General features: G+C 42.7%; 1 protein-coding gene across 3 annotated transcripts in view; it reads right to left on the bottom strand.

Moving 5' to 3' along the window:
- LOC126185297 (protein unc-13 homolog 4B) overlaps positions 1–15367 on the bottom strand; it is a 509766-nt gene that overhangs the window by 185945 nt on the left and 308454 nt on the right. The window contains exon 1 of one of the 3 annotated variants that reach the window (XM_049928119.1): positions 15155–15231. The exons of the other annotated variants lie outside the window; for them this stretch is intronic. Coding sequence (XP_049784076.1) covers positions 15155–15216 — 62 coding nt within the window. The 5' untranslated portion in view covers positions 15217–15231. Of the gene's footprint in view, positions 1–15154; positions 15232–15367 lie in introns of those variants that run through there. 3 annotated transcript variants of the gene reach the window in all.

The following is a 15367-nucleotide window of genomic DNA, read 5'->3' as shown; positions in this document are numbered from 1 at the left end:
GTTTTTCCTGCGTGTATGATGGATAATGAACACATCAGTTCCAGACTAAAAAACAATCCGTCTTCTTTGAATTAAGTAATTCAAATCAGTGTTTGACAAGTTGCTGCGAGATGCTTTTAATAGTTTTCACAATAAAATATTGTCTCAAAATATGGTAGAATACCCAAAGAGATTCTGGTCGTATGTAAAGTACACCAGTGGCAAAAAAACAGTCAATACCGTCACTGCGCGACAGCGATGGAAATGTTACCGATGATGGTGCCACTAAAGCGGAGTTACTAAATACAGTTTTCCGTAATTCCTTCACGAAAGAAGACAAAGTAAATGTTCCAAAATTCGAAACCAGAACAGCTGTTACCATGAGTGACATAAAAGTAGATATCTTAGGTGTTGCGAAACAACTCAAATCACTTAAGAAAGGCAAGTCTTCCGGTCCAGATGCTATACCAATCAGGTTCCTTTCAGAGTACGCAGACACAATAGCGCCTTTCTTAGCAATCATACACAACCGCTCACTTGACGAAAGGTCTGTTCCTAAAGACTGCAAAGTAGCACAGGTCACACCAATGTTCAAGAAAGGCAATAGGAGTAACCCATTGAATTACAGACCCATATCACTGACCTCAATTTGCAGTAGGATTTTGTACTCGAACATTATGAATCAGGAAACTTCCTGGCAGATTAAAACTGTGTGCCGGGCCGAGACTCGAACTAGAGACCTTTGCCTTTCGCGGGGAAGTGCTCTCTACCAACTGAACAACCCAAGCACGACTCACGCCCCGTCTTCACAGCTGTACTTCTGCCAGTACCTCGTCTCCTATGAATCGCCTTGAAGAAAATGACTTACTGATACATAACAAACACGGATTCAGAAAATGTCATTCTTGTGCAACACACCTATCTCTTTATTCCCATGAAGTAATGGGTGCTGTCGACAAGGTATCTCAGTTCGATTCGATATTCCTAGATTTCCTTAAGGCTTTTGATACCGTTCCTCACAAGCGACGGTTAGTCAAATTGCGTGCACATGGAGTATCGTCTCAGTTGTGTGACTGGATTCGTGATTTCCTCTCAGAGAGGTCACTGTTCGTAATGATACACGGTAAATCATCAATTAGAACAGAAGTGATATCTGGCGTTCCGCTAGGTAGTGTCGTAGGCCCTCTGCTGTTCCTGATTTCTATAAATGATCTAGGTGATAATCTGAGCAGCCCCCTTAGATTGTTTGCAGATGACGTTGTAACTTACCGCCTAGTAAAATCATCAGACGATCAATTACAATTACAAAATGATATAGAGAGAATTTCTGTATGGTGCGAAAAGTGGTTCAAATGGTTCAAATGGCTCTGAGCACTATGGGACTTAACAGCTGATGTCATCAGTCCCCTAGAACTTAGAACTACTTAAACCTAAACCTAAGGACATCACACACATCCATACCCGAGGCAGGATTGGAACCTGTGACAGTAGCGGTCGCGCGGTTCCAGACTGAAGCGCCTAGAACTGCTCAGCCACTCCGGCCGTCGGTGCGAAAAGTGCCAATTAGCGCTAAACAAAGAAAAGTGCGAGGTCATCCACATGGGTACCAGAAGAAATCCGATAAATTTTGGGTATACGATAAATCGCACAAATCTAAGGGCTGTCAATTCGACTGAATACCTAGGAATTACTATTACGAGCAACTTAAATTGGAAAGACCACATAGATAATAGTGTGGGGAAGGCGAAACAAAGACTGCGCTTTGTTGGCAAGAACACTTAGAAAATGCGACAAACCCACTAAAGAGACAGCCTATTTTGCACTTGTCCGTCCTCTGCTGGAATATTGCTGGGCGGTGTGGGATCGTTACCAGGTAGGATTGACAGAGAACACCGAAAAAGTGCAAAGAAGGGCAGCTCGTTTCGTGTTATCGCGCAAGAGGGGTGAGAGTGTCACCGATATGATACACGAGTTGGGGTGGCAATCATAGAAGCCAAGGTGGTTTTCTTTGCGGCGAGATCTATTTACGAAATTTCAATCACCAACATTCTCTTCCGAATGCGAAAATATTTTGTTGACACCCACCTACGTAGGGAGAAATGACCACCATAATAAAATAAGAGAAATCGGAGCTCGAACGGAAAGATTTAGGTGTTCCTTTTTCCCACGCGCCATTTGAGAGTGGAATGGTAGAGAAGTAGTATGAAAAACGTTCGATGAACCGTCTGCCAGGCACTTAAGTGTGAATTGCAGAGTAACCATGTAGATGTTGATCCCTTAGCAGCCAAAGAAGCGCCAGCTCTAACGAATGGCTTCAATGAGAGTCTGCACTATGCATTTTATTTGAATTGAAGGGAGAAAGGGAGGGAAGAAAGGAGAAGAGATGGAAGGAATTAATGATATTAGCTGCATCTAGAGTTTGTGTGAAATCAGCGGCGACGAGTTAATAATTGTGGCAGACCAGGACTCGAACCTGGGATCGCGTGCTTACTAGGCAGTGGCGCTAACCACTGCGCCACGTGGACACAGTGTTTACCGCAAATGCTCGGACTACATCGGCACGCTGACCCACATTCCCACCTAGCGCCGTCTGTTCGCAGTCTCCGTCCACGTCGTCCGCTCCTGGTAATTTTAGATTCCGTAAATGAGCATCTGCACTGAAGAACGGACACCACGCATTCGTATAACACGCATTTTGTCACCGTTGGTTACGCTCTCGCCAGTGGTGAGTGGACGATGAGAGCAGCGCTCCCCCCGCCCCCGCGGCCTGAGTCACAGCGAGGCCGGCTTGCTCAACCGCCGACGGCGGGTCGCCGTCCTCGGAGAGCCGTCCCCACGGCTCACTTGGCCCGCAGCCACCCTGTAATATCTGCCAGCGACGCCACGATCCCGCTCGTCTCGAATCAAAACAACAGCGTGCTAGTTTTGGGTAGTAGTTTCAAGCAAAACAAAAGCATTCACCGGACACTGCTCTTCTGTTTGCAGAGACATCGCCATGTGAAAGTCAGCACGCCACTGCAATGGGCTGAAAGTGTCTGCACGGCTTTCTTATTCGAGAAATTCTCAGCTTGTCTCACAAAGCTGTGTGGGCCACGTTATGAAATACGCCACATCAGTAAAGGATTCGGTATTTACCCGTGAATGAGCCTCTGAATGAACATGTCAGTAACTACCTGAGTTATCCACCAAGGAACAGGCTTGGTCTCATCATTAGGTTAAACGCCGAAGAACTTTAGGAGGCATTTAAAGGGGCAAAATGTATTTGGTATACTATGTGTAACGTTTTCTTTAGCACCTTCACCATGAAAACAATGAGCAACCCGAGGACATGGAAAAGTAGCGAACCTGATTACTCCAAGGCGCTGTGTGCCAAGTTTATTTAGGTCAGCAACTGGGAGCAGGCATTAGGAGTGATTTAAAATGGAATGATCATATAAAGTTGATCGTCGGTAAAGCAGATGCCAGACTGAGATTCATTGGAAGAATCCTAAGGAAATGGAATCCGAAAACAAAGGGAGTAGGTTACAGTACGCTTGTTCGCCCACTGCTTGAATACTGCTCAGCAGTGTGGGATCCGTACCAGATAGGGTTGATAGAAGATATAGAGAAGATCCAACGGAGAGCAGCGCGCTTCGTTACAGGATCATTTAGTAATCGCGAAAGCGTTACGGAGATGATAGATAAACTCCAGTGGAAGACTCTGCAGGAGAGACGCTCAGTAGCTCGGTACGGGCTTTTGTTAAAGTTTCGAGAACATACCTTCACCGAGGAGTCAAGCAGTATACTGCTCCCTCCTACGTATATCTCGCGAAGAGACCATGAGGATAAAATTAGAGAGATTAGAGCCCACACAGAGGCATACCGACAATCCTGCTTTCCACGAACAATACGATACTGGAATAGAAGGGAGAACCGATAGAAGTGCTCAAGGTAACCTCCGCCACACACCGTCAGGTGGCTTGCGGAGTATGGATGTGGATGTAGAATCATTTAAATTTGTTTTTCTCTCGCTCTTATTTTTACCATTAAACAAAATGCATTAATTTAAATTACTCACTGTCTGCAAATCTCTATCATTTAACCTAACTGACGCTTGTTGTGAATGTAATATGTATCTCCCTACTAACCAATATTGTATTACAGATACTCTGAACATCTGTAATCGATGTAGAGTGTATTTTTATGGTATCGTTAGTGTTGATGATACAGAATATCAGAAAATTGCTCAGAAAGAGTAGTTTTATTGTGAATTCTTAAAATACAGATCCATTGTGTTTGTAATGTAAATAATTAACTGGTTAGAAAACAGAGACTGCTTTTTGTAATCTATGCACCGCAACCACTGCGGACAGTAGTGATTATCAGCGAAACATGGGACCGAGAGCATTGGATCAACTGATACAAAATTGATCACAGTTCGCGCTAAGGTTTTTGATGGGTCTTACGTCTGATCAGAACTTGATTAACACTTGCGCTAACAGCGATAATCAGAGTAAAGGCGTCAGAGCACGTAAAATAGTAGGTAACTGATATTTAAACCGTCGGAAAACCGCCAAAGTACAATGATCTTCGTTACAGCAGATCCTGGACAAAATGGTTCAAATGGCTCTGAGCACTACGGGACTTAACATCTGAGGTCATCAGTCCTACTTAAACCTAACTAACCTGAGGACATCACACACATCCATGCCCGAGGCAGGATTCGAACCTGCGACCGTAGCAGTCGCGCGGTTCCGGACTGAAGCGCCTAGAACCGATCGGCCACCACGGCCGGCTGATTCTGGACAAACCATTTAAAAAAAAAAAAAGATTGCGTTCGTCAGTTGTATCCAAGACAACACTCATATTCACTTTCTTCGCTCAATCCTGCGTGCAGAATTAAAGAAATCTCAAGATAAATTCCCTACGAATCTTAATATCCACTCTTGTAAAATAAGACATAAATTTGCAGACGGCACATGATTGTTGTCTGCCTTTACGTTGATGAACGGAAGCACAGTTATCTTGGATAAAGTTGTGTATCAGAGCTTCACGGAACAAGCTTTTACAACAAAAAGCTTCTTTTGGAGAAGATTTCGACTCAGCTTATCTGTTCATCAAAGGAGAAGCTGTTTCTAGCAAACACGCGCGGTTATTTGAAACTTTTTTCGTACCATGTTTGTCCCTTTTCCGAAAGTGACATAAGACACTATAATAGTATGTACATACTAAACGAAAAGCAGTTTTTAGTTTACAGATATGGGACAGACGCAACCGAATGTGTCAGGCTTCCATGTGACACTTAAGTGTAAACTGTACATGTCATTACAAAATTCATTTGATGCTAGTCGAACCGAGCTTACTGGAAGGCAGTCGGGCTACGTGATAAAATACAGAGAAAGAAGTTGTACACTCGAATATGACTGTGTAAATAGGCTTTTTACTTCCATCGTACTGCCGCAACGAACTTTCACAGAATACTGACAAAACTAACGAAATGAAAACGTTTCACGGCAATAGTTTGCTCATCCAGTCGTAGGAAAACAGTGCACTCGGCATTCTATGTGTTAACAAATCGGTTTTAAAAGGTGTGAAAACTAAAAGTATTAGTCACTACTTTTCTGCTATCAGTCAAGAATACTTTAAGTGAAACTGTTGTTTTTCTTTGTCCAAATACATGTGACAAAAAATCTTTCTTGCCCCTGAAAGTTCTTTTAATATCACACTTGGACGTAGTGGTATCTGATATTTGAAGCCAGCAATATGCAGCTATTCCATCTATCGAGAGTCGAACGTTGCTCTAATCTCTGGATGTTACATTATGAGTAGCAGCTGTCATATATTTACATAGATGTAAGCAAGCGTGAAATCACTACGCACGTAAATCAGTGCGCTGAAGAATTACTCGGCCAGAAGAGGAGACTAATGAAAACTGTCGGCTTTTCGTATGCGACGACGTGTCGTATTCCAGAATGATCTATTTCTTATTAGATAGACTACACTGCCATTCGAATTCTGAAACACTCTCGCGGCGCTCGAGGCATGTCCCCCATCTACCGGCCGATGGGAGAACTACTTCAGATTGAAGCGGTGTTGGCAGGCGCGCTAATTCTGTATCGCGGTCGTCGCAACTTTTGCGTACCCTGGTATGCAGGTTTGAGGAATTTATCTTGTCGCTTATGAATTTGATGTGACATGTAACATTAAAAGTTAATGTTTCCTTGGTATAGTGGAACATGTCAAGCGAGAGAACTACATGACCAGAAATAAAACATCAGCTTAGGCTACATACGCGTTAATGACATGACTATGTCACGCTCACGCTGATTGTTGATAAAAGTAATTTACTGAAAAGTTTACGAGAAGAAGATAAGCATATTGACACGTAGACTGGGAACCATAACCACTGAGCAAGTAGGAGCTTAGTTTTCTTCGTTTGGAACAATGCTTTCCGACGAGTAGCAGTCAAGGAATGGTAATACTAATAAGTCCTTCGTTATGTACTGAACTGTCATGGTATTGCTTTTAGCTGTCTCAGTTCACTCAGCAGGGTGTCGTCGGACGTCTTGTATGTGCAGACAGCGTGATGTTGTAAAACTCTAACGGAGCAAAAATTCACGAATGCGTTGGGAAAGAAGCAGACGGTCCACTGGCGTATCTCATTAAAAAGAAGCGTACTAAGTCAGTTTAATTCGTATCTGACTTGTTCCATAGGTTATTCTACACGTGACAAATGTAGGAGTCTAGCTATGTGTAATCCCACATAACTTCTCAGAAATGCAAAGAATCACGGAAACGACTGTCGCCGCTATAGCGTCGCACTTTTACGCTGACCAGTGGGATGCGTTATTTGGTGGAAAAGAGAAGCCGTTAGGCCAGAGAGATAATATAAGAACCGTAGCTACAAGTGGCAGGAAGCAATAACTTAACTGTTCTTGAACACCATTTAATGGCCCACTTTATAATATCTTTACATCTCAGGTAAGGTGTCTGTAAAGCAGTTTCATGTAAAAGTAGGATGAAATTTAGATCGTGCGTTAAGTGACAAAGAGCCGATGTAAGAGACCGGTCTCATGGTAACAGCCCTCGTCCGACATAAACCTCATTTAACTTTTTCATAGTTTTCCAAATCAGTCCCGGGCAGTATCGGGATAGATTGTTCAACAAGAAGACGACGGACTTTTCCCAGTTGGTGACTCAACGGCATCTGTGTCGTCAGGAAGCGGGCTCCTCCGCATTCGTTCGCTATGACGGCAGAGGTTTCGGTACTGGAAGCTCACACCGGATTTGAGCTTTCTTTTCTAAAGAAAGTAGGTGTTTGATAATGGTTGACATTGACCTACGTTCGTAATGCGGGCAGCCAAGTTAATCCATAAAGAATGGCGGTAAATTACAGGTGGGCTTCTTGTTGGTTTCACCGTTCGTCTTTAGTGTGCAATGTTAAAGCTGTTTCTGTCCACGATATGCCAAGCATCTGAATCATCGAGAGCCACTTCAGCACTTCAATGTTCTTCTGTGCCCGTGGGGACTCATCATAGGGCTTGGATCATTGCTTGCTAATAATTAAACTGCTGATCGCTCTTACTGCCTGAGCGATATTGCTTTGGCAGAGCGCAGCATCTCTCTTTTTCGCACGTAGCTGATCAACTTATGTGAAAAGTTTATAGGGCTCTCGTCATAACCAATGTAAGACGGAAAGAGCAGTCGCATATATAATGGTAGTGACTTCCTGTTAATAAAGCTTCAGATAATCACTATATAGTGAAATCATCTCCTCTGCAAATTATTATAGCTCTGAGTGTCCTTAGATTGTGATACCAGGCTGAAATTTATTATCTTTACAGAACGAGACAGAGATGGTATATTTAGTTTTCGTTCTTGGTACGTTATCGACAGTTCACTAAATATTCACAGCCAAGGTAAACAGTAATTATAAGAAGAATCCTGAGACTATCAACGTAGTCACATCGAAGAATAGAAATAATATATCTATCACATACATGGTCACGTTTTCTTTGCCCAGGCTATGGCATATGAAGCCGACAAAAAATCTAAGTAGATTATACTTTCAAAATGTCCATGAGACCGCAGCCCTATTTCCAACAACATGCCTTTCCTCCACGTGGTCAGCAAGGAAACACCCAGGACTGCAGTCCAGGAGCTCGAGGCGAGATTCACCGCGAAGGAGCTCACTCTGCCTGCGTCGTCATTACGCCGCAGATGGTGACGTAAACAAATATTGGTGCAAGCAAATTAAGTTGCCAACTGTCCGTATTGGTGTGTTGGTTGTTAGATGAGTGTGTCAGCCTTGCTTCGGCCCGCGAGATAAGGTTAGCTTGCTACCGCTATGAGCCCTTTGGTATTGTGAAAACTGCTCTGAAAACGCACAGATTCGATCACTGAGCCGGACGGTGAAACACTGCTTACGTCATCCCCACGTCCGCCCGGCAGTGTCCGAGTCAACTTGACAAGGAGGAGTTTGCAAGTAAATGTTATTAGAAAGAAGAACCAACTTTTTCTTCCAAGAAAATTTCGCTGCAGTAATGGAATTAGCTCGATTAATTCAACCGCACAGAGTCCGTTTGTACAGATACTTCTAGCAGGAGCCTGACGCAAAAGGTGACTTATCTGTGGGTTTTGAAAAGGGCTTATGAGTCTAAGCAGTGGCAGCCATTAAAGAATTTATGCAACTGCGTGACTGCGTAAACTTTGTTGTTGAAAGTAATACAGTGGCCGCTGCTCTCTGTCGTTAACGGGGGGTATATGACCAGAGACTGTTTTTGGTGACCATAGCCGCCTCCAGTCTCTTCCAATGGCAGAAACAAATGGCTCTGAGCACTATGGGACTTAACATCTGAGGTCATCAGTCCCCTAGAACTTAGAACTACTTAAATCTAACTAACCTAAGGGCATCACACACATCCATGCCCGAAGAAGGATTCGAACCTGCGACCGTAGCGGTTGCGCGGTTCCAGACTGAAGTGCCTAGAACCGCTCGGCCACACTAGACGGCGGCAGAAACAAGAGCAGGTCGTAGTTTAAATGGGGTCCCATTTGTGTGCATTCGCCTAGCTAACAGCGCGCATAGTTCATCGCCGCACCAAGTAGAAGACAAGTTTTGGGGGTACTTAATTGAGTCATCTGGAAGACGGACCAACAATTAAACATTGTTACTAAAATCAACAACGGAAGGCCGAACACCTAAGCTGTCCATGTGTGCCTCAGTTTGAGATGCTCCCAGTCTGGCAATGGCCCTCTTTCGAAGCGAAGTATGTAAATGACTCAGTGTTACTGGACTGCCTTCTTTGCACCCGTCGTCTTCTCTCGCTCTACAAGTGCGAACTACGGCCTTGTTCTCAAACCTGCAGCTGCCTGCTACGGCTAAACGCCGCCAGCGCGTTGAAAGATGCTGCTCTACGTGTTGTGGTTTTGTGCAGCATTACTGTGCTCATAACATACTCAAATATCGTTCTGAATTTCAGTTTTTACTATTTTTCCTAGTTGGTGGGAATCAGTGTAGATGAAATGACATCTTACGTTTATAGCTGTAGGAAACATTTCAAAGAGTACGATACGATATCCGCTTCTGAAAAAAAAAGTGGTTGACATCGTTTGAAAAAGATTGTATTTCGTCTGCTGATTGGTGCATTAAGTACTTTATTTTACTGTACTTCTCTTGTACTTAAATGATCAAAAGTTACGGTTGAATAACACAGTATATGACATCAGAAGGTCAGAAAGCACATCATTATCCAGCTACAGCTTCTATGAATGGTAATAAAAGTTATGATATCTCTTTTGTAGGCGTTCGTAGATGAAAAATCTCATATTACTTGCAGTGACTGAACAGTTATTATTACCCTGTACATTTTATTTTGCAACAACAGTCAGATTACGTGAAGTAGTTCAGAGAATAACCTACACCGGACGCACGGTGTCATTAACTCATAACTTAGCGGCTAAATAACAAAATTGCCACGATGCGAGTTGATTTCGCAATTACTCAGCTGGCTTAAGCGTCGTGTTACGCCGATTGCCTACCTGCCAGGCGTCGTTCGCGTATCCATAGCTCGAAGCGAGGGGCGAGAACCTTGAGTAAAGTATCTGCGGTCAAGGGCAAAGGGACACAGGCCCCTCCGGAGGCGCCCAACGGAAAACGTACTACATCAGGCAGCTTCTGGTGAGAAACCGCAGAGGAAAAAAAGAATAAAAAGAACTCAGGTGTACATCACTGAGCGGAAAATTGGCAGAGACTTTTACAAATTCCAAGGTAGAATACTCAAGTTGTGCATACAACATGATTTCGCAGAACTAATCTTAAGCTCACGGTTAATTGCATACGTCTTTTTCTCTGACGTAAGGCGTAGTCCGAAGGATGTTTCAAACAAGACAGTTATTTAACGGTCAAGGTCTTTGCCTTTTTCCTGGGTCGACGTACACAGCGAGTTGTGAGGTTAATGTGAAGCTGTATGACAACGCAAGTTGGCCCTTGTAAATTGAAGCCTTCATGCAAAATATGGATTTGCAAAAATTACGTTGTATTAATTGCCAAAATACATTTTAAGAGTCAAAAGAAAACTTTTATTTTCATTCTCTTCCAAATTTTGCAGAGCAAGTACCATGGAATTCTCAGATATCCACAGACAGAATCCAGTCGGGTGAAGAGGGGCCATGAGATTCAGTGGACAACATTTGAGAGAGGATCTCCAACTCTAGTATTTACCTTACATTCAAAGAGAATTTGACAAAAGCTTGGTCGAAATCGACGGTAAACCAAATTACAAATTTTTGGAAAAAGAATTTCTTGACTCCAGAACAAACGATGAAGTAAGATTTCAAACTTTCGTGATTATTTTTTACTGAGCACTCTTGTTTGAAATACCTTCATTAATTACAGTCCGAAAACAATCTTTACATTAGCAAAACAGCCAAATTAAAAGGAACAAAAACGTATTTTTCTCATAAACTTCGGTTAGGTATTTCATATACGACAACATGTTTTTCAGTGCGTGGAATAAAATCTAAATAAGAGTGAAGCACTAGAAAATCAAGACATGATGGAAAAGAGCACGTCCAACCCCAAAAGACAAAGAATTTAAGTGTTGAATTTTCTTAAAACTTAGAATGTTTAAAGCTCAGAGTCATATATGCAAGTAACGTAGCAGCACATACGCCAGCGACGCGTCTCGGGTCTTGCATTCTAGCTTTGCTCAAGGATCATTTAACTTGATGACTCGTGGTTACTTCCGCTAATGACCACATACACTGAAGTCCTACACTGTTCAAACTAGTTTTATATTTGGTAATAATTGTGAATGCAGAGGATACTGCACTGTGGCACAGCTTGCTCTCGTTGTAACACTTCAGGTTACAACGTCCGGCGGAAACAATGAAACTGGGGTAGATCCATTAAGCTTTTTCTGATAAACTGTTAAGATGTAGATTAAAATTCCAGAATATAACAAAAGTGGATGATCTACCCAGAGGTAATCTTTATCTTTTAAATTTTAATGGAATATCAAGAAAAGACAGTGAAACACTAGGTGTAACCCCACGTTAAACAATCCACTCACAAAATTTCTGAAGATTGTGCTACTGATAGTGTATTATTTTTCTTGTAAGATATGGGTTTATTAAAACTCAGTGGCAAAACTTAAGATATATTCTCATGTAGAGAGAAGAAGAAATGAAATCCACAACAACATTATTGTGGATTTTGACAATTACAGAGTTATCTTGTGTGATTACCGGAGCGCACGCACTCCGACACTACCAACGATGTGTTGTGCTCAGGTCACATGCTGGACTAATCGTCCAATGTGACGTCATTCTGATTGAACACGGGACACCAGTCATTGTACATTCATTGTCGCATTCTATGCCGCACAAAGAAACGAAAAAAGTCACGTGTGATGCATATCGTCTCACAGGCTGATAAACGTACACATGTAGAATTAGTAAATCGTCAACAGTATCAAATGAACAACAAACTAAATCTGTCTCGACAAAGAAGTGTCCAAAAGAATTAAATTAAAGAAGAGTGTTAGTCAAATAATCTGTCCGCTCCAGTCTATCTTGCAACCATGAAGTGTGCATTGAAGTGCCTGTTTGCTGTCGGAGTAGAACATGCACAACAACAATTACTCAGGAAGTAAAATAACTGACTGGCAGTGGCAAGTATTCAAAGATATCAGACCACGCTGCACAATACAAAGATGTTCTCAACCCTCAGGTTGCTTTGAACGCCGTAGTGCTTTCCTAGGCACGGTGCTTAGCAGAAAGACAATAGATTGCGTCTGAACTTTCAACTGACTTAGACATCCAGACATAAGGGGACCTATTGTTTAAGTTAGACTCCAAACAACGGTGCAGCTTGGTATTTTTCTAATTACAAACAAACCGTTGTCGGAGGAGTACGAAGTGACACAGGACAGAAAAAGGTATGCTAGGACCGACTGAGAATTGTTCCTGGACCTTAAGGTTCCTAGACCTTAGGCTCTGCAGTTTGCCTGTTACCAACTCAGTCGCCGAGCATTCTTGAACGAAATACGCAGTGGCTGATCCGTCGTCGGCATGGTCCCCGTAGTGTATATGTCGAGTTAACTGCGTAATTATACATTTCCGAACTTACGTTGGTCATTTCTCCTTTCTAGCTGTATGAAAAGCCCATACCTACACTTCCTTCCCACTGAGTTTTGATGCTTCATTCTAGATTTTGATATTTAACAAACAAAACCTGCGGATTATACGCTCCAAAATATATGCAAAAAAATTATCCATTTAAAAATATTGCGCCTATTGTACGATGATAGCTTTCATTGACATAAATTTGCAGATGAAGCACCTAATCATATCGAAGGTAATATTTCAGGCGGCACCGATTTTTTGTTGAATACATTAATTCTTCTGACAATTTAAAAGACACATTGTCTGTTAAACCACGAGCCTTCAGATCAGCAAATATAAAATCACATCAATGTCTGGAGTTGTCAACCACACAACCGCCCTCGTAAAAAAAAAAAGAAAATGGCTCTGAGCACTATGGGACTTAACTTCTGAGGTCATCAGTCCCCTAGCACTCAGAACTACTTAAACCTAACTAACCTAAGGGCATTACACACATCCATGCCCGAGGCGGGATTCGAACCTGCGACCGTAGCGGTCGCGCGGTTCCAGACTGAAGCGCCGTAAAGGTATATGGAATAGTGGAGTCGCAACCGCAGGAAGAGCTTCACAAAAGATAAAAGAGCGCACGAAGGAGCATTTATTACACACTCTTCTTTTTCTTAAAGGCCGACCGCGGTGGCCACGCGGTTCTAGGCGCTGCAGTCCGGAACCGCTCGACCGTTACGGTCGCAGGTTCGAATCCTGCCTCGGGCATGGACGTATGTGATGTCCTTAGGTTAGTTAGGTTTAAGTAGTTCTAAGTTCTAGGGGACTGATGATCTCAGATGTTAAGTCCCATAGTGCTCAGAGCCATTTGAACCATTTTTTTTTTCTTAAAGTACACAGCGTTTAGTCGAGCAAGACGGTTCAGAGGTAGACTGCTTGTTCAGCTGGTCATTAGTATGAGAAGGAATCAAACCTGCGCTTACTGAAGTATCCTTTGCAGCCTCCGTTGGAGCATTAAAAAAAAAAAAAAGCAGCGGAATGGTTGGATCGTAACGTATCGTTGTTTCTTACCGTTTTTGACCCATATTTTTAAGAGTAACTATTGTGTCGCGCCGCTCTATCCATTACATTCCTACATTAGTATTGAGTACTGTGTACGATTCTCGAAACTTGTCAGTCTCAGAGGAAAAGGGTAGGTCTTATCAGATATCTGGCAATTATAGCATCAATTCAGCGACATGTTGGTGATACACTTTAAAATAACATTCTTTCCTACGAAAGAAATAGATGTGTCTGCTGCTACATTTGAACACTGCTTCTTATAAAGATCCGTCAGCTTTCAGTAATAGACAGGTGTGTTGGATGTGCAACAAGTACAGTACGACGGTGAGTAAAATATAAGCGAGAACTTTTAATGAATCTATAGATGTAGGCATGTCAGTTTTTGTTGTGGATCTTACACGCTTTCGTTACACACACGATTTTCATTTAGGCAGAGCCATTCAGATTAATAAAGGTTTTTCATAACAATTCTAGGGCAAGACGACGAAACACTCAGATTGATGGTGAGTCAAAGCTACAAAACTACTTGCAGTTCTTCACAAAGCGGGTCTCTACCACAGGATGAAGACATTCTGGAGACCTATGAAGACTCCAATATTTAGTTTGCCCCAAGCGAGCAACCGAACTTGTAAGCAAATAAATGAACCGTGACGCTTTACATCAATGCGACGTCGAACCAATATACAGGAAGGAAGTGACGTTGTTAGCATCAGCAATACGAAACATGGCAGACTCGACACTGTAACCTGGTGGAAATAATGATGCTTGGCAAAGATATAGTAATCTTGCTCACCCTTAGAACTTTACTGGTAAAAGTATTGACATATTGTACGTCGTGGTCGGTTTTAAGTTGTATTTATTGTTTCACATGTACATGAATAGATTGTTAGTGTATTAGCGACTTGAAAAACGTTTATTTCATTTTTTTTTTTTTTGCAACAACGGTTCCTACGCGTCATTTTTATGACAGTAATACAATAATACCGAGAAGTTTGTTTTAAGAGAATAAGGTGTTCTAAAAATTTGATTATGAATCGATGTTCATCGGCATTCACATTTTTCATTATCATTAACGGCTACGTTTATTACTGGTTTGACCCAGAGAAAAACTTGGAGCACAATGCGTCGACTTTTCTGTCAGATGTGACTTCCTCACGATGACTACTCTTACTACGGATGCCCAGTGTCCGAGAGTTCTGATGTGGGGTATAAGAGCGAAACAAATACAATGTAATTTATGATTATGCCCTCTAGTTGTCCCATGACTAACACACTGGTTAACTGCCACTTTTTAGCACTGTGGGTGATGCATTGTATCCGCAGTTCACACTGGGGCATCATTACGTATTGAAAATGCCCACGTGAAGTTTTGCCACACACTGATACCGCATCACACTTCCTTCTGAATACAGCTTCATGTTCTAAACCTTGTACGAAACACTCTTCTTCTCATTTTACGTCACGAAGTTCATGCAGGGGTGAGAAGTCGGGACGGGGAGGCACTGACCGGTGCGGTACGTACTTGTTGAAGAGTCGGAAGAGCCGCTTGGGCGAGTGGTCCTCCCCGTTGCGTGGCGGAGCCATCTGTGTCGATGGTGCTTGGCTGACGGATGGCCGCGCGTCCGCCGCTGTCCCTGTCCCTGTGCCTCTGCGACTACGACTGCCACTGTGCGCGGACCGCCGCCACGCTGGACTTTATACTCACTCGAGCCGCGCAGTCCGCGGGTGCAAAAAC

The sequence above is a fragment of the Schistocerca cancellata genome, chromosome 1, assembly GCF_023864275.1.
Source record: "Schistocerca cancellata isolate TAMUIC-IGC-003103 chromosome 1, iqSchCanc2.1, whole genome shotgun sequence".
NCBI classification, from domain to species: Eukaryota; Metazoa; Arthropoda; class Insecta; order Orthoptera; family Acrididae; genus Schistocerca; species Schistocerca cancellata.
This window is presented reverse-complemented; position numbering and strand designations above follow the sequence as displayed.